Source organism: Aphelocoma coerulescens, chromosome 8 (assembly GCF_041296385.1).
Source record: "Aphelocoma coerulescens isolate FSJ_1873_10779 chromosome 8, UR_Acoe_1.0, whole genome shotgun sequence".
Lineage (NCBI taxonomy): Eukaryota > Metazoa > Chordata > Aves > Passeriformes > Corvidae > Aphelocoma > Aphelocoma coerulescens.
Genome location: NC_091022.1, coordinates 19,128,075 through 19,146,517, shown reverse-complemented (window position 1 = coordinate 19,146,517; position 18,443 = coordinate 19,128,075). Strand labels below are relative to the sequence as shown.

Here is an 18,443-nt window from a genome sequence, read left to right as displayed (position 1 = left end):
ATTCAGTGTTACAAGAAAACCCCAGATTTCTTACAAAATAAATTCCTTCAGAAACGTCTCACTGTCAGCTTGATGCAAAGTCCATTAATTCACTCCATTAATCAGTAATTCTCTCACATCAAAGGCTATTAGGATGAAAACAAAATATGCAGCTTCCTACCAATTTCATATTTTGTGCCAGCAATATTTGCAGTGATGACTCCATTCTTCTTCTTCTTTCTGACTTTTCTTTTAATTGTGCTCTGATAGGGTAGTTCCGAACTCAAAGTCAGAGGAGCAGTTCCATGGTTATCTTTGAAAAATAATGTTGCAACTATCAACATTTTTATATCTCAAATAACATATACAAATTAAATAAAAATACATACTTCATCACAACCTGTATGTACAAGCATACTGAATAATTCATAGAGTATATAAAAATCCAAGACTAGCATACCTCCCTCATTAGGAAAGGATGGCATTATAATCTAGGATAGTGCAGAAATAGAGTTCAAATTCTGTTCCAACTTCTCAGTAAGTGGTGAAACTGTCAAAGCCAAATTACTTAAAACTCCAGTCATGCCATTTCAGTCTCTGGTTGTAGAAAATATTAGTTCTGGAATGGATAGATACCTGGGTTTAAAAAAATGTAAAGAGAGACTTTGTCATAGAGAAATCCTGAAAAAAAAAGCAAACAGCAGGAAACTAAATACGAAAACACTTTTAATAACATGTATAAAGAATTGCTTATTTTAGAAGATTGATGAAGCTATTGTAAATACAAAACTTTGTTCATTGCAGTTTGATTATTTTCTTTCTGGGCAACATCATTTTGCAGTGTTAATTTTCAAAATTAAATTACATTACCTGTTTTTCTGATTTGGGCATGGCACATTTTGGACATGAAAATACTTCCAATCAATATGTCCACTTTCTATCTCCACAAAGCTCAAATAATTTATAGTCATTTTAAACCATGTTTTAAGTAAAAAATTAAAATCAGACACACTGTATGACAGGTTTTCAGTACCAAATGGGAAATAACTGAAATCACACTAATAATCTGTTTCCTCTTTTTCACTTTTCAATGTTTTTTAAAGCAGTTGTCCAACAACCATGTGGTAACATCGCTGCAGTTTCATGACCACGTCATGACACAACAGATATAATTTGAAGACATTTTCAGTTTTTAAAGTGAGCATTTATTTACATAAAATGCTATTTTTTACATCTACACTAACACAAAATTCCTTTTTCTTTTTTTCCCTCATGAATACAGCACTACATGAAAAATCACACATATTAAAAAAGATTTTTAGGTCCAGCTTAAGCACATAAGAACAATGGATTAAAATATCAGGGAAAAAACCTCAGGAATAAATCACTTCTAAACACACTGCTACATGACTTCAGGTATGCAGCACTGTTACACCAAATTCTGCAAGGAAACAAATGCTGTCTTTGGCAGGCTGCCTCAAATTTACAAGTTTTCAAAACATATATAATATGTTACTGACTTTTAAATGCTTTCATTTCTTTTCTGCAGTTATGTGTAGCTAAAGTTCCTCACACTAGCTTTAGATCAGTTTATATTGCTGCTTTTGGTGATTGCAAGACTTATTTAAAACAGCTTTATAGAGAGCTCAAGGAATTTCTTCTACTATAAATAGCAGAAAATTACAGCAAAGTCAAATTCAGTCATGACCTATGATGCAAAATATATTTGGTCATAAGACTGGACAAGATGGGCATTAACAAAATTACCAAAACATTACTTATAAATCCACACTTTTCTTTGTCTGTGTGTGTACACACAAAAGAGGAGAAAGATATTTACATATGTTCTGGGCAAGTCACCTGCGTTTTAAGAAAATATAAAAACAGATATTTTGTGCTGCAAGATCTAACTTCCTTTCAAGACAGATATTTACCCTTAACAGCCCAGTAATGCAAAAGGATAAAAAGAACAGGTTATAGTTCCTTTTATGACTGTCACAAATGTATAAGGGGCCAAAATCTGCTTTGTAACAAGACAACCAACTCTCCCTCGTGTTCATTTAGTGCCCCTGTGTATTTATTCACAAAGAATAGGAGATGTTGTATACACAATGTCAGACAGCACAGCAGTAACACCCAGACATTTTGAAGTTTGAATATTTTGGATGACATTATCTGAGAAGGTGGCCTGAAAGTCCTCAGGCCTGCTGGCATACTAAAATTAGAAACAGATTGGGAAAGCAAAGCATTCGTCCTCCTTAAAACCGCTGTGAAGGAAAAGCAGTGCTGGGCACAGTGACTCACCAGCTATTGCATGTTATCTGTTTCTCAGGCTAAGAACACCACCAGAGTACAAGACCTGTTTAGCTCCTGGGAATAATACTGAAGTACGTCTGTTAGCCAGTTAAGGACTTCTATGAATGTACAAAAATGCCTGGCAGTTATTTCTTTGCTGTACTGACTAAAAACTTTCAATAAATTTGGAAGAATGTTAAGAGGACTAACATTGCCCTGTGAGAAACGCCAGCCCTTTACTAATATAGCATGATTTACAAGCTATGATATGCTATTAAAAAGCAAGCAGCTCATAGAGCTTTCACTCATCTTACAATCACAGAAAATTATCTCCCCAAAGTTACTGTAATACACTGTATTCTGAAGGTGGACCATAAAATTCCAAACTGCACCACACTGCTGAATTACTGCTTTTTTTTTTAGATAGACACTATTCTATTCTTCTCTAAAGAATACTCTTTAAGGTCCAAATATCAAGTACCAACACTCAAGGTCAACTTTTAAGCCCACATACATGAGTTGATGGTAAAGATTTATGGCCACCTTAAGATTATTCTAAGGAAAATCAGTAGTTCAACCATATGGAAAACAAAATAATGGGACTGTACTCTGTACTCAAACTTACTTTAGGATTTTAACTTCTCAAAAGTAACATCCCATAGCAATAAAGTTAAACAGTATTCTGACCTAAGCTAGTATGCAATGATTCAAAATTGTTTTACAACTGCCTCACTTCTTTTCAGTAACCCATCTTCAACCAACCATTTCACTGAATATCAAAGCACCAGCAGCTCTAAACCATTAGTTTTCCAAAATATTTTACATAGGATGCAGGGCTGCTGCTGAGAGGAGGGAGCTGAAAGGAGAAGATCACACTCTGACAGAGCACTGACAGGCAACATGGCAGTGCACAGGCCCTGGCAGCCACAAGCTCCTACACGTCTTTTTTAATTCTATACAGCAGAAATCATCCCAAAGTTACTTTGTTCTCTGACCCAGGTCCTCGCCAGGCACCTTCTTCTAGCTCACACCTCCTGATTTATTATTATTGCCGAGCCCTACTCCCAGGTCAGAGCAAAGCTGAAGGAAAAGACTTGCAGCACAGACTGCTCTGCAGGCAGCCTCTGCCAGTTACAGGGCAAAGCTTGCAGGACTCGCCCAGATCATGCACAGTAACAGCAGCAGCACTGTCAGGTTATGATTACATCAAATTCTGAGTCAGTTCTTATACCTGTGACAAGTTTTTACTTATAAAATAAGCATAACCTATAACCCGCATTCAGCTACAACAATGTAGAGGCATATCTCGCTAGTAATCTACCTGAGAGACCTGTTTCTAAGAGATTGCTTTTAATAACATAGAAGAAAGCATTCTATTTTCAAACTGGGACTTTTGGAGCAAGTCAGCTGTCAGAAATCTCTGAATTCACACTCAGGCAGAAAAAGATTGCAGTTCCTGCTGCATATACCATTTCCCTCCTGAAATCCTGATACACATAAATTGGTGAAGGTCTGTTGCTCAACCATACAGATTCAAGGGTAGCGGAACAAAAATGGTTAACATATAATTGGAGAAAGACTTGTGAAGAAGAAATCAATGCATCTTCATCAGGTTAGCACATTCTTATTTAAACAAGCACTTTGACTAAAAGTGCTCTAAAGGGAAAAAAAAATGATGAGATGTTATCTTTACAGGTGCCTGGCAAAGGTGTGAGAGCGACAGTAGGAGAGATACATTGCACACAGTCCTGTCCTAGAAAGGCACAGAAGACAAAAAAAAAAGAAAAGAAAGAAGGATCTTTTTTCGTCCAGGGACAGGAGAGGCAGGATACTCTTGCTGGAGAGGGAAGTGCTGCACACAGACAGAGAACATAGCAGATGCTCAAGTCCATTTAAAGGAACAGTCTGAGCAAGATATGAGAGGGCCTTGGTAAAGAGCAGGGAACAGTGGGAAGAAGTGGTTTACAGTTAACAGAATGATTCCTTGCCAATTTGTAATATATTCTAGAAACTCAAAAATTAATAGCATTTTATGCTGTTACACAAATTAAGAGTATCATAGTAAGTTAGTAAACTGCCTGAAAAATATTCTCCTGATCTAGATTATATGTAGGTATTTTTAACAAATCCCTCTCTAATTTCCAGGGTTTTTTTATCCAGACTACTCACAAGTGACCTCTGCTTTTCATGAACCTTCACGTTATGTCTTAATGCAGCCTGGACCTGAAAATGTTATTTTTAATCTCTAAATAGCAATTTTATGTAATTAGACCCCACCCCCTTTTTTTTTCCTGAACAGTAAACATGCCAGAAAAAGGTTTAATTAATCAGATCAAAAAAGAGCAGAGAGAGTCAAATTCAAACTGAAAATAAAGTAGTGGAATTTGAGAATCACTTCCAAACAACTCAGGTCAATGAGATTCTTCAACCTGGTTTGGATCATACCAGTAACTATGAAACCACAACTCTGCATCCTGAGAAAAGAGACTAGATTGCATATGCACATTTAAAATGGATTTAATCTGATGGATTTAATCACTAAGAAAGGCAGAATCACCTGCTACAAAATACTCTGTGTTCCACACATCACTCAGTGTGCTGTTTTTAATGTGAACTCCCTTCCTTCTAAGCAATTGTGACACTACTGGTGCCCAGGGTTATACAGGTGGCTAACTTTACATACATGAAGAGAAAACAGGACTTCAGATCTTAAGCCATGGTACATATGTCAAGACCTCTCAAAGACAACTAACATCTTACATACCAAGGTGAAATTGTACAAAAATGGAATGTCAGGGTAATTTCCTGAATTCTTGGGTACAGATAAGTAATCACTCATCAACAGTGGAATATTTTAGAACAGATTTTCAAACTAGCAGACTGCTTTCCTCTGAACCCATTAGTGCAATTTACTCAGTGCTGTCACAAGTGTCTGGAAATGCAGAGTAGCTGGAAAGAAACCCACAAAGCTCCTGACATAAGGATCTTTCGCAGTGAAATGGAGACACACAGGAGATACAGTTACAGAACTTGGCAGGTGACCACAGGTATGGAAGAACAACATCACAGTGCTGCAATCCTCACTCTCCAATTAGCTGGAAAGTTAAAATAACAAAAATGTCACAGAAACAGGAAAAAAAAGGACGTGGACATAGTCTTCAGAGCATTGACCTAGCAAACATTTTGAGTTCTGCGTTTTCTCAATCTAACAATTAAGTCATTTACCCTTAGATCTTAGCATGTGGAAGCCTGGATATACTGTAGTGAGAGGTGTGCTATTTATTACAGTTATGCAAACCTATAATCTACTGTTGATCTGGAATTAAGATATAAAATGCAGATTCCAAATGAGATTAAGAAATCAACAGAAATTATAATAGAGAAAAATGCCTATTTCAGTACCACGCTCAGCAAGATAATAACAATTTTCAGTAATGAAATCATAGAACTAAAAGCCTCACACCCTTTCATGATTTTCTTTTAATATATATGTCCTTATAAAATGTATGTTGAAGTGTTCCAGCTACAAGCAAGCATAGTGACCAGTTTTATTGTTACATGCTCAAAGAACAAGTCAGTGGCAAGTTCTCACTCTTACAGAGAAATTCTACATGCAAAACGTAATCCTCGTTTTGAGGCTTGATATGTCAAAGTGACAAGCTTGTTTTTAAAAGGCTATCTGTCAGCTGGCTTAAAATTGCATATAATTAGGGTTTGATTCAAAATATTCTGCAGTCAAATGAAGTCTATTAATTTAAACATCCATCATTCCCACCATCAAAGACATGAGACGTTTATTCAGCAGTTCTTTTAGAAAAAGTGAATGTACTGAGTTCTCAGGGGTTTCATTTGCTAAATGGACAGATACGAGCTACAAATAGCATGATTTTTTTTTTTTTTGAATCATGCAGTTCTGTAAAACAATTGCCTGAACTAGTTTATCCAAATGGCCAGCATTTCTAAAGCTTCTAACATTTCCCTAAGCCACCAAAACAAATGATCAAGCCAAGCTACAGTGTGTTATCTTAAATTGCTGGAGTCCAGCCAGGAGATGACCCTTCAGTGCCAGCTCCAAGGCTCACCAACACACAGTGGTAGAGAGCCCTGGGAGCTTTCCAGAGTTAGTTCATGGGAGATTTTACTTTGGTCTTCTCCTGACTTTGCACTTCACAGCTTTGGATTGAAATTTTTCATTGTTTAGTATCACAAAACATCTGTGAAATGGTAAGTATAGAGTCCCTGATTTCAGAAAACAGGAAATGTATTAGAAGCTGCTAAAATAGTGGAAGTTTCACATCAGTTTCACAGGCATTAATAATTTCCTACTCACAGAGATCACAACTGAGCATAGAAGCAATTTTTTTATTTTGAGTGGCGTCTTGAAATAATATTGCTTCTTTTTGTGTTCATCCATTTTCCAAAATGAAACTTCAAATCATTGGCCAAATTTAAATCAATGTCAAATCTTTCAAATCTGAAGATTGGTTTTCTGTTTAAAAAATGACCTCCAAAGTGACTTTCATAGCAGAGCACACAATGTGACTGTTTGCTCGTTCTCACCCTTCAAAAGCCCTCTCTAATGTGATAACATATTTCAGACTGTTAGCAAATTGAATACTATAGAGTTTCACAGTTATGGTTTGAATATTGAAAGAGGGCCATCAAAGAAAGTGAGACCAAATTAGAAAACTGCAGTAAAAGGTCAAGGCTTGAATCTCTTAACTTGTTCAGCAAAACATTGACAATCTATTAATTGACAAAAAAATAAAATTATGTGAACTTTAAATAAATATTATTTAGCATTCATAATGGCAAGGAAAAATATTGACAAAATTACTCAAACAAGCAAGTCTAACAGTGCTTTTATACAGTGAAATCTAAATTTCAGAAAATACAAATCTCTGTCACTTACTGCTAAAAAAAATCAGTTTTCACATTCTACTATCTGCCAGCAAAAAGCAGAGACAATGCATAGTTCTTGTATTACTGTTCACCACTTCAGTAAGTGTCAATAACACCATAAATCTGACAGCAGGACAACATTTCACTAACTGATGGAACATAAAGTATTCCTAGCCCCTGATCTCAGGGAGTTCCACTGAACACTGCTGAATGGAAGCTAGTCTCTAATTATTATAGAACCATTATATACAACCATTGCTTAATATTTATATATATATATCATTATATACAACCGTTTTTTAATGTTTATATATATATGTATTTAAGAAATGGTTGTATAAATATATTATATACAACCATTCCACCTTCATTTAGAACAGTGTGCTGTAGGCATTTTCAGCCTAGAAACACCCACACCATTGGAGCCTATCAGCCACATCAGCTCTGCAAGCAACAGCTGAGTGGCCAATACCCACGGGCCATAGGAGGGCTGGACCCCTGTCACCTCACATGAAGCATTCCTTTGAACCAAACAGCACAAGGACATTGCTTGCTTTGTCTTGAGGACTGAGTGCAAGAAGCCACACTCACTGATGGACTGACACACCCTAAGGGCCGCCACTCTGTGGCGGGGCAGCCACGGCCTCTAATGAATGAAACAGAGATGATAATGTGCCGTAATGATACTGTGTTATAGCAATATTGAGGTCTGACATCAACATTGTGGGTTTGGTAGGGGGAAAGGTAAACAAGAAAGAGTTAGAAGAGGAATTTGAGTTGGGGCACCTGTGGGAGCGTCTCTGCTCTGCTTTTGACTTTACAGTGCGCCATCCCTTCTTTTCATTACGGCACCTCAACACACACCAACAGCTATCACAGGGTGCTTGAAATTGTGTACACCACATACTAACCACTGCTGGAATTATACTACTCCTTTCTTTTTCTATCATTTACTTCTCAAAAGATTAATTTCTCTAATAAGAGCTAGAGGCCTTAGGGATCTACAAGATAGGACAATTTAACATTTTACATATATCAGCAGAGCTGTCTTAGTATAAAAAGCACTAATCCTTTAATGAAGCTGATATGTTTGCAGTGATTCATTATATTATAAATAGACCTTGGGGAGAGATTTGCTAAGGATCTTGGGGAAAAAAAAAAAAAAAAGAAAAATATATCTTTAGACGGTTCCCCCTCACACATCAAATTCTCTTTCCCTTGCTTCAAGCTGGCAGCATTGGCTTAGTGTGAAAACAACCTCAAGCTCAGGAACACAAGAACACAAATATAGTTAAATTAATTTCTACAGAGTTCTGTGTATCACAAGAGCCATGCCTCAGCCCCGTGTTGGTCTGCCTCATTTCATCTCATATTTTACAGGCCTACAATTCATAGATTCATATCAGCATCACTAGACATGGGCTGCAGTCCTCACACCCAGCCCACGACAACTCTGATTGAAGATTACATCATCCTAATTCACATGCTGCCACATAACAATGTTTTCTAGTTTAGCAACAAGGGTGACACTGTCACAGCAGTCTGAAATTTAAACTGGCAGACATTAGCCTGTAGTTTCAGCACCCAATGTGCAAATGTTAACACAATAATCAGATCTTGAATAAATCACCAAAAAAAAGTTTCTTGCAATCACAAGCAACATTTATTCAAAGACTTCTTGACCATGAAAGTCCAAGAAAGGTGCTCTAACATGATCACCAAATTCTTGATCACATTATCCTGACATTTCCAACTGTGAAATCATTTGCTCAGCTCCACTGGTAATACTTGTATGCTTGTATGAGTGTTGGTAGACCTCTGACATTTTAATGACTGTCATATACTTCTACTCTGTAAAGAACAAGTGACAGTCAGAAATATTCACAGTTGGCCTACAATATCACTGAGACTACTGCAGCCAACATTCAGTGCTTGCAAAGGTTGCAAACAGCTGATAAATAACCAGAAACTCCAGCAGCCACAAAACATTTCACAAAAACACGTTTTCCTCCCCACAGCTTAGTACTTGGGGCTCAGTGGGGTACCACTGATTTGGAAATATTTTTGCAAATCAAAACAGGAAAACATCAAGCAGTTTTGAAAGGATGTGAGCCCTCAGAAGCTTCTTTAAATGAATTGACCTGATTTATAGAAACTCCCTTAAAGGCTGGATTGGCTCCAAACCCTCTGTGTCACACAATTTTAACCACTCTAAGGGATCTCAATAGTCACTATCCTCATCAGTAATAAGATGAGACTCCATTATCCTACTATAGAAATATTTTGTGTAAATACTGCTCACCTGTAGAGAAATACAGCATGTAGTCACAAAGCCTAGAAAAATAATATCTTAAATATTGATCCTAAATTGAATATTTTGAATACCCAAAACAAAAGGGAAAAGTGAAGTGCCCCAGACTTCATATACACTATCTTTAATTTTTGCTTAAAACATGAGAATAGCCTACCAAAAAATAGTTTTCTGGGATTTGCTTGAACTCATAGGATCAGGATAATGTAATTTCTGAATGCTAAGTACAGCATTACTGAGGTACCCCTGTAGTATTCAACAGTTTATTTATTGAGCAATCACACATTGCCTCCAAGCTGCAGAGCCCATGCTGACAATAGCACCAGAGCTTTTAATGTAGTTTAAAATAATTCCAAAATCTGAGGAGATAACTGCCCTAAGCATGATTATTGCCTCCATTGCTCTAAACACAGCAGAAGCAGTGTTCCAAGTTTGGAACAGTATCACGGTTAGTCCTGTCCTCATCCATCTTGGTCAAGCCCCAAAAAGCCACACTTAAAAGTAAGTGGTTCTGGTGTGTGTCTTACTTTTTTTTCTTACTCTTTTTTTTAATTTAAAAAAAAAAAGTGTTGGTTAAGATTAAGAGGTAAGAGTTACACTTGAAAAGTATTCTGAAATAAAAGTCTTCAACCAGAGGCCAGAGCAGTGGGATATTCAATTCATTTAGCAAGGATCAATTTTATTTTTTATTGCTTTAATCTTAAATTTTTTAAAGGGACATTCTTAATGAAAAAGAAATGCACAAACTGACATAGTCAAATGCATGCTGGCTGCAAAGCTAACTGCTTTTCAGATATTCAAAAGAAACAAATACATTAATTTCTTACTATGTTATAGCATACATATTTTGTGCTTCTGACTGTCTCAGGCATATCATACCCTTGACACTATAGAAGAATATTTGTAGCCAGAGAGTAGTGTATTTGCCTCATAACCACAGATGAGGAAAAAAGAAATACACTTAACTGAGTCAAAGGCATTTTTAAATCCAAAGGTATGGAAAAGTTACAACACACCTAATAACCAGAAAAATAAATCTTTCAGGAAAAGTTTTATGCAAAGTGTTAGTACAAATGAGAATGGAGGAGATCATAACTGACATACAAACAGAAAATAAAGGAGAATAAACTGGCATTCATAGTTGGCTGTTGATGAAGTACTCTCAGTTACTTCACAAACATGAAACTTCTTCCCAATTTTTATGCTCCTTTGCTCAAAGGAAGAAAAAGCTTTCTTCAGGAAATTTCCCAGTTCCATAATTCTGAAGATACATACAGAAATTAAAAATTTTTTTCAGGTCTATGGTTTTAAAGAGATCAACCATACAGGATTTTCTCTGCAACCTAGTGAAGTAAATACAGATATTTCTATTGACTTTTGTGGACTTTATATCATGATGTTTCTGTTCCAGGACAGACCTGCTGATGACACAATTCAGAACTATAATTAAGACACAGACTCTGGTCTCATCCATGTCAAAACTAGAGTCCATTTAAATCAAACTTTCACCACAGTAGAAATTACAGATCAAACTAACTGAGTTCATGCCAAATTTCTCTCTTTCTTGTCAAAGATTACAAGCTTCAAGTATCACTTTCAGAATTGCTTGGCTGTCCAGAGGCAGGACTTCATATTGCACAGCTCATGCAGGATTCACATGTTTAGGAACAAGGATTACTATGCAGGTGATATATAGATATACTGCTACAGAAAATGATTCATGCTGCTCTCCACAAGCATATTTTTTTCTAACTAACGGTTCACAGTTTACTGCATTCAGTAGATGCTCCTGAATCTAGTTCTCTGTTATAAGGAAAGACAAACTGCAAGCTCAAGGATGGATGAGAAAAAGTGTAAAAATATTAAAAAGGAACAAGAATCCTGGAAAAAGAACTCATTGCAAAATATATGTGGTGGACAGAATGCATGAGCATTCAAACTGAAAGCAGTGGATTTCAATTAACATAGTCTGCAAGAGAGGATCATAGTGAAAAAAAATATACAAACAAAAAATCACAAACAAACAAAAAAACCTTTGCAGCAACACGTGGCAGGATGATATATCAAATTCTTCTGCATACAATTCCTGATAAAAGTGCAAAATGTTTATTTATCATGGATTTAGCTGACAAGATTACATACTGCAGAATACACAGTCATACCAGAACCTCCCACTGATATAGAAACAGATGTAAAATAATTCTGCAGTAGAAGTAGCAAAATGAAATCACTTACCATTAGTGTTGCATCTGAAGAATCAGCCCTCCAGAAACAGGTTTTTCTATCAATAATTGACAGCTGATACAGTTTCAGGCAGTAATACACCAGGGAAAGACCGGCTGCAGCAGCAGCTCCTTCCCATTTAGCCTATCTCTAGCACTTTTTAAATTTCTTTCTTAACCCTTTCTAGGTATTTTCTCCCTGTGTTTTGGGTGGCAAGACAAAGACATGATATATGCTTTAAGAAAAGAATGCATTATTTCCCACTTTACTTAGTGACAAGAGTCGTGGGAAGAAAGTCAGTAGGATTTAGTCATAACAATAAGCTAACAAGAAGTAAAATCTAAAAACAGAAAATGACTCAGTGACTGGAAAGAGATATAACAGGGATATGAGCTACTGTAACCAGGACAATGGTTTCTCCAAATGTAGAATTAAGAGGTCAAGATCAGAACACAAGACACTAGCATAGAAGAAGGCTAAAGAAGTTAATAATTTGCAATAAGAAAAAAGATTCTCATTCTCTTCCAGCCTTGGACCAATGAGATTTGAGCTTTAAAATCAAACCTTTTTGCTTTCGGTGAGGCCAGCATTACAATCTTATAGATCAATTTTTAAACCAAATAAAATATTAAGTGAAATGATGGAAAGAGAAAAGGTACTTCCTTTACTGGAACAGCTTTTTCTGTAGCATTCTGAAATCATTCATATTCCTTAAATGAGGTTGTTTTCTTTTACAATGTCAATTTATATCAATTAGAAATTGTTTTCTAACATCACTTCCCAAGATGACTTTTCTTTGTCATATTATTATTTTAGATTAAGAAAAGATTGCTCTGATTTGACAGCGCAGTACATGTATATGGACTGTGGACCCTAAAGGATATCTGACAATAAAAGGTTTGGAAAGTTCTGTTGTTCAAATGGATTACTCTCCCCCCACAGAAAAGAATGAACAAACAAAAGCCACCAAAAAAGAACAACCATGGAAGAAAACTGGAGACACCAAGTCCACTCATTCTTTCACATTAGTTTTATAGGAGTCAGGCCCATCAGATGTGCCAGACAAGACTGACTGCACCACTGCTGCCACACCTATCCTACAAGGATGAAGTATTATGGATAGAATGTAGTTAGATAGGAAAGGATATATTCACATAAACTGTTGGTAGTGCTACTAAACCAAACGCCAGCCTTTGGAAATCAAATGCAGCTAGAATGCTGCTGGGAGCAAAATGTATGAAGGCTACAATGTATGTAAAAGACATTTCCCCTTACTTCCTACGCTCTTAGTTTGCAAATGCTAAGAGCAGATACTCTCTCTGAACCACAGAGAATGTCTCTCTTGCTTGCCCATTCAAGTGAAATAGAAAAAAAAACAAATGCCCAGGTTTGTACCCTAAGTACAAAGAAATAAGGCTGAAAATTCAGTAGCTCTACCAGTTTGTTGCAATTTTCCCCAGTTCATAAGTACAGTTCTCCATTTCACACACACAAATAAACAAAAAAAAAAACACAAAAAAACCCCAAACACCAAGAACTAAGGCCTCTACTTCATGATGATTAGCCAGATGGAAGATGGTACATCTTCCAAAATTGAAGAAATTACTTCAAGGACTTTGAGACAGTAGGAAATTATAGGAGGAAACTCAGTGCAACCAACAGAGATGCAATTTCCTGTGGAATAACAGAACTGGGAGGGAAATCTGGGCATCTCTTCCCGCAGATGACTTTTCCTCATGGGTCCTTGTACTGTTTTGGTTCCAGGTGTCTTAGATCCAGCTTTTGCAGAGACTCAGCTTCAACTGTGCCATTAATCTATTATCTTCAAACAGCTGGAACTGTATTATGTGTGTATGTCCCATGACTGAGAGGTATTTCTCTATCAGTGAAACTAAATGGTGTGTTGACTATCTGCACCAGACCTTCCCAAACACAAGTTCACAAGAATTTATCTTCTTTTTTATTTTCATTTCTCATAAATTTTATTTCATTTTCTCATAAGATATCAAAGACTTGCTTCCTATATGTGTTTGTATTCCTGAGTGCTGCTTTTGGCAAAAAGGTCACAATGTCCTTTCATTTTCTCTTCATACCTAGAGGCAATAGAATGAATATATAGGCTTTTTTAATTGACTGCTCAGGGTCATTAACTGCATAATTTCTCAACTGGTGTCCAGAAGTTCAAATCTAACTCTGTATTGTTCCCTCACTTGTCTTCTGTTTCTGCACTTGTGGATGCTGCTCTGGGTCAATGTCTGTCACGGTCTAAGCTGAGTTGCCAACTAAGCACCATGAAGCCACTCACTCCCTTCCCCACCAGCTCAGTCTCCCAGAATGGGTGAGAGAATCAGGATTAAAGCAGGAAAAGTCGTGGGTTGAGATAAAGACAGTTTAATAGGGAAAGCAAGAGCTGCACGCACAAGAAAAGCAAAACAAGGAATTCATTAACCACTTCCCATGGGCAGGCAGATGTTAAACAATCCCCAGGAAACCAGGGCTCCATCAGGAGTAACCAGTTATTTGGGAAGACAAAAGACATCACTCCATACATCCCCCCCTTCCTCCTTCTTCACCCCTCTTTATAGGCTGAACATGATGTCATATGGTAAGGGATACCCCTTTGGTGGGTTGGCATCTGCTGTCCCAGCTGTGTTCCCTCCCAATTTCCCAGGCATCCCCAGTCTCCTTGCCAGCGTGGCAGTACAAGAAGCAGAAAAGGCCTTGGCTCTGTATTAGCCCTGCTCAGCAATAACAAAAACATCTCTATTATCAACACTGTTTTCAGCACAAATGCAAAATGTAGCCCCAAACTATGTACTGTGGAGAAAATTAACACTACCCCAGCCAAAACCAGCATGATATCCTACAAGATTCCCAACTCTATGAATTTGCAACAGTTTTGGCTTGAAACAGCACTGATTCCTGTATCTTTATGCTTTATTTTACTCCCTGGTTATCTCCTTTCCATCCTCAGAAACATTCTTTTCAGTAAATGCTTCCATTTTTTAAGTGGCACAAAATGAACCAAATTTGTGTTCTCAGATCATTCTTGCTCATTTTTAAGTAAGAAAACCCCCTTTTTATTCAAATTAATGCCTAATTGTTAATGTTCACTAGTAATTTATAGTCTTTCAAAGACTTCAGGTTGACATAAAAAGTTAGGGTAATATTATAACCCTCTAAAAAGCCCCATGAAATAAAATGTAATTCAAAGGGTAGTTTTCCTGGGTGAATAAATTGCACATCTTTGAGATTTCTTTCACTGATAATTCATATGAAGCATTTTTGCATGTTTCTCCCACCTTCCACACCACCAAGATAAGCTTGGAAGGATAAAACACTATTACAAATTCACAGAAATTTCATGTTCAATGAACACTAAACACTTGACAGCCACCCACAAAAGCATAGAAAGCCCAGTCTTCTATCACATAGCTCTATTCTATATTTTTCAAGAAAAGTTCATTCTGAGCAAGCATTATAAGAGTGATTTCCCCACCAAATCTCACAATATTCTGTACTGTCTGTCCACTTGTTTTTTTTGGTCATAATCAATATCAAGATCTTTGCCTCTTCACCTGCAACAATTCAGTATTAAGCATCTGATTTCATTTTCTCGTGCTATACTCCAGTGCTTCCACTGCACCCTATAGGGATGTAACTCTGTTGGTTTTCAAGTGCTAAAAATAAAACAAGCACATGTCAACCCAAGGACAAAGTTGAAAGGAAACATACCTTAATGTAACCAAAGAAGAATATATTTAGCATTTTGCTACTAAGCAAGGATGAAAATAAACATGTCAACACATCGCTGTGTCTAACTGCGAAACCCACACCCTACTCAATTCCTTCTGCTGCATTTATTATATATGAAAAGTGGATTTAGTCTTCATTTCTTTCTTCTGAAGAGTGACTGTTAGTACTCTGTTACTACTGCTGGCCACAAAGGGCTCCTGAACTGCAGTGTAAAGCACTTCCATCCTTTTAGGCAGTCTGTTTTTCTATCCATTAATAGTAATGCAGCCATTTAAGGTGCATTTGAACAGTGGTGCATATTAAACTTCAGTCTGGAACCCTTCCAAAATCAAATACAAGCTTAAGTGGGAGTTGGCATGACACTCACTCCACTCCAGAAAGTGAAAAGTGATCCCTAAACCAGAATATTTTCTTTTGTCTTTCTTTCATTATTACTGTTAATTTGGGCTCTCTGTAAAGCAGTACTGTTCCTCTGTCCCCAGAAATGAATGCTCATAAAAACCCCATGTGATTATATTTTTAAATATTGCCTTTGAAACAATGTGGATCTATATTTTAACATTTTTAACTATCTGAACTTTAATTTTTAACATTGGGAAAACTAATAGTGCAATTGTATACAGTGGTCTTCATTTTGGAGATGCTGTATTTGGATTAAAGCTGATATTGAAAGCAAGAACCATTATGTCTGCTTTATTTAACCTTTTAAAACACAAAGCCAAAAATTTATTCTAATATATTAGAGCTTTTTTCCTGTCATATGGAATTCAAGGCAGAGCAAAAATGTTGGTAAATTAGTATAAATTAATGTGGTAGAATTGTGAAACTATATTGTCCAGCTGTATGAACATTTAAGAGAAGGCAAGGAGGAAAATAGGGAAGTGCTCTTAGCACAAAGCTATTACTTGAAGCCCTACAGAATCTGTAGGTTCTTGCCTTCACTGCCATGAACAGGAGTATTCAATAGACTGAGGCACTACGGAATCTCCTGGCATGAAAGATTCTGGCTCCAAGGGGTTGTGACCCTGGAACGGGAAGATTTGCTCTAATGCCCACCAGGTTCAAAGGCTCCTTCAGAATGTCACCTTTTGTCTCACATATCCATTCAATTGCAAATGATTCTTTTACCCATCAGCGTAGTAGACATCAACAAATTCCATTCTAAATTTAAAAACACATTAGTATTTTAAATATTAATGTTAAAAAGCTTCACTGCTTCTGGTAAACATTCCAGGAAGCTTGTAATGTCTGCAAAAGCAGTAGTTGCAAAGTATCATTCTGGCAGGACTTTAGGTAAGCATTAATGGAGCTCTAAAAAGCTCCTTGTGCTTAATAAGGGCCATTTGACTTCCATCAGTAGGATTCAAATGGCCCAAATTAACTTCTAGGTATATAGAAAATAAAAATTAATCGAGGGCTAAGTATTCTAAAGTTCACAAGGGAAAAACAAAACCCAGCTAATATGCTCCAATATGTATGCTGTGGTACTTGCAGTGAAATTTCTTAGCTTTGACAGTTTGCATGCACCTTTCCAAATAAAATGAACTCCCTCTTTTAGGAAAATCCAAACTATTCCTTTCTCACTCAGATCATTGTAGAGTCAGCATGTCAACTATGGATGATGGAAATACCTCATCAAAAAGACTGGTAAGCACTCGTCTTTTTTGTCAGGGACTGATACAAGGCCTATCAAAAAAAATCAGTGTCTTCATGGCTTAGGATTGCCCCAAAAGCCACAACACTTCAAGGCAGTAATAACACTTGGAAGATTTGCAGAAATATATAGAAGTGAGAAATTAGCACTGTTGGTTTCTACAAAATATCTTTACACTGATAAAATCACAGCACAAGATTAAAAAAGCATTAGTAACTCATATCAAAAAATTATCTTGCAACATGCTGCCATGTGCATTTTTTAAGACAGAAGCTTTGCAAAAGTAGATGCACGGTAGCTTGGAAGATGTTATCCATTTCTCTCTTTCAGACACTAAGATTTCATTTCAATTTCTTGTTTCCTAAGGATTTACAAACTTAGATTAATGTGTTCTCAATAAGTATGAGACATCTGCAAGTATCTAGTAAATGCAAAAATATTCCTTAATACAACATTAAAATATAGGCAAGAAGAAAAAAATGAAAAAAAAAGGCACAGAACACTAGAAAATGTGGATCTTCAAGAAATTTGCCACATGTATCCTAGAGACTTTTAAAATTTATAACAAATATCCACAGATGGAGATTCAAATCAAGAAATCATACTTCAGTCATTCTTGATGTTGACAGTTCAGAGCAAGCCCATTCCACAGTCAGCATCAGTCTGCCACATTTCACCTTCAAAATTCTATTTATGGCTCTCATTACCAACATATGGCATTAGAAACATCTTAGAAAAAATCATAACTATACAAAAAACTGCAAGATGGCTCTGTCTAACTGCTTCTTGATCAATTCATCTCCCAGTTCTTCAGACCTGTCCACAACTAAATCTATGTTGCCAATTTACCACTGTCAGCTTTGACAGAACGTGGGAACAAATTTTATTTTGACTGCAAACCTGAGCCTCAGATTACTAAAATGACTGTTAGATTACTGGAATAATTACCTAATAACTGCTGACAGGCTCGATCTCCTGGCCGCTTCTAACACTCCCAGATTCCTGGGTAGGTGGGTAGATCCCTTTGGAAATATGTGGAATGTATCCAAACCATCTGAAATCTAGAATGGGGGCATTTTTCAAAAAAAAAAAAACAAAAACAAACTACTTTTGCAGGCTTTCTTGCATGATATAGCAAATACCTGCAGGTAAAAACATATTTTGTCATTATGAAAGATATCACATATTCTGTATTAAATAACTCATGTAGTTTTTTGAAGCTTTGTAACATTTTTCTCCAGAGAATCTTGCTTCAGAAGTAATAGTTCCATATGTCATCACAGACACTGTATTTACTCATCGCATAGGAAAACCCCTGGCACA

The 18,443-nt window shown here is 36.6% G+C and overlaps 1 protein-coding gene across 6 annotated transcripts in view; it reads right to left on the bottom strand.

Moving 5' to 3' along the window:
• Positions 1–18,443, bottom strand: part of TTLL7 (tubulin tyrosine ligase like 7) — a 65,527-nt gene that overhangs the window by 45,763 nt on the left and 1,321 nt on the right. For 4 of the 6 annotated variants that reach the window (XR_011152441.1, XM_069023022.1, XM_069023020.1 and 1 more), the window contains exons 2-3: positions 440–615; positions 161–292 (exon numbers count right to left, since the gene is read on the bottom strand). Coding sequence is in view for 4 of the 6 variants with exons in the window: in XM_069023022.1 (XP_068879123.1) it covers positions 161–292; positions 440–464 (157 nt within the window). In the remaining 2 variants the exon portion in view is untranslated. Of the gene's footprint in view, positions 1–160; positions 293–439; positions 616–18,068; positions 18,148–18,443 lie in introns of those variants that run through there. The other 2 variants (XM_069023021.1, XM_069023025.1) reach the window with 2 other exon arrangements.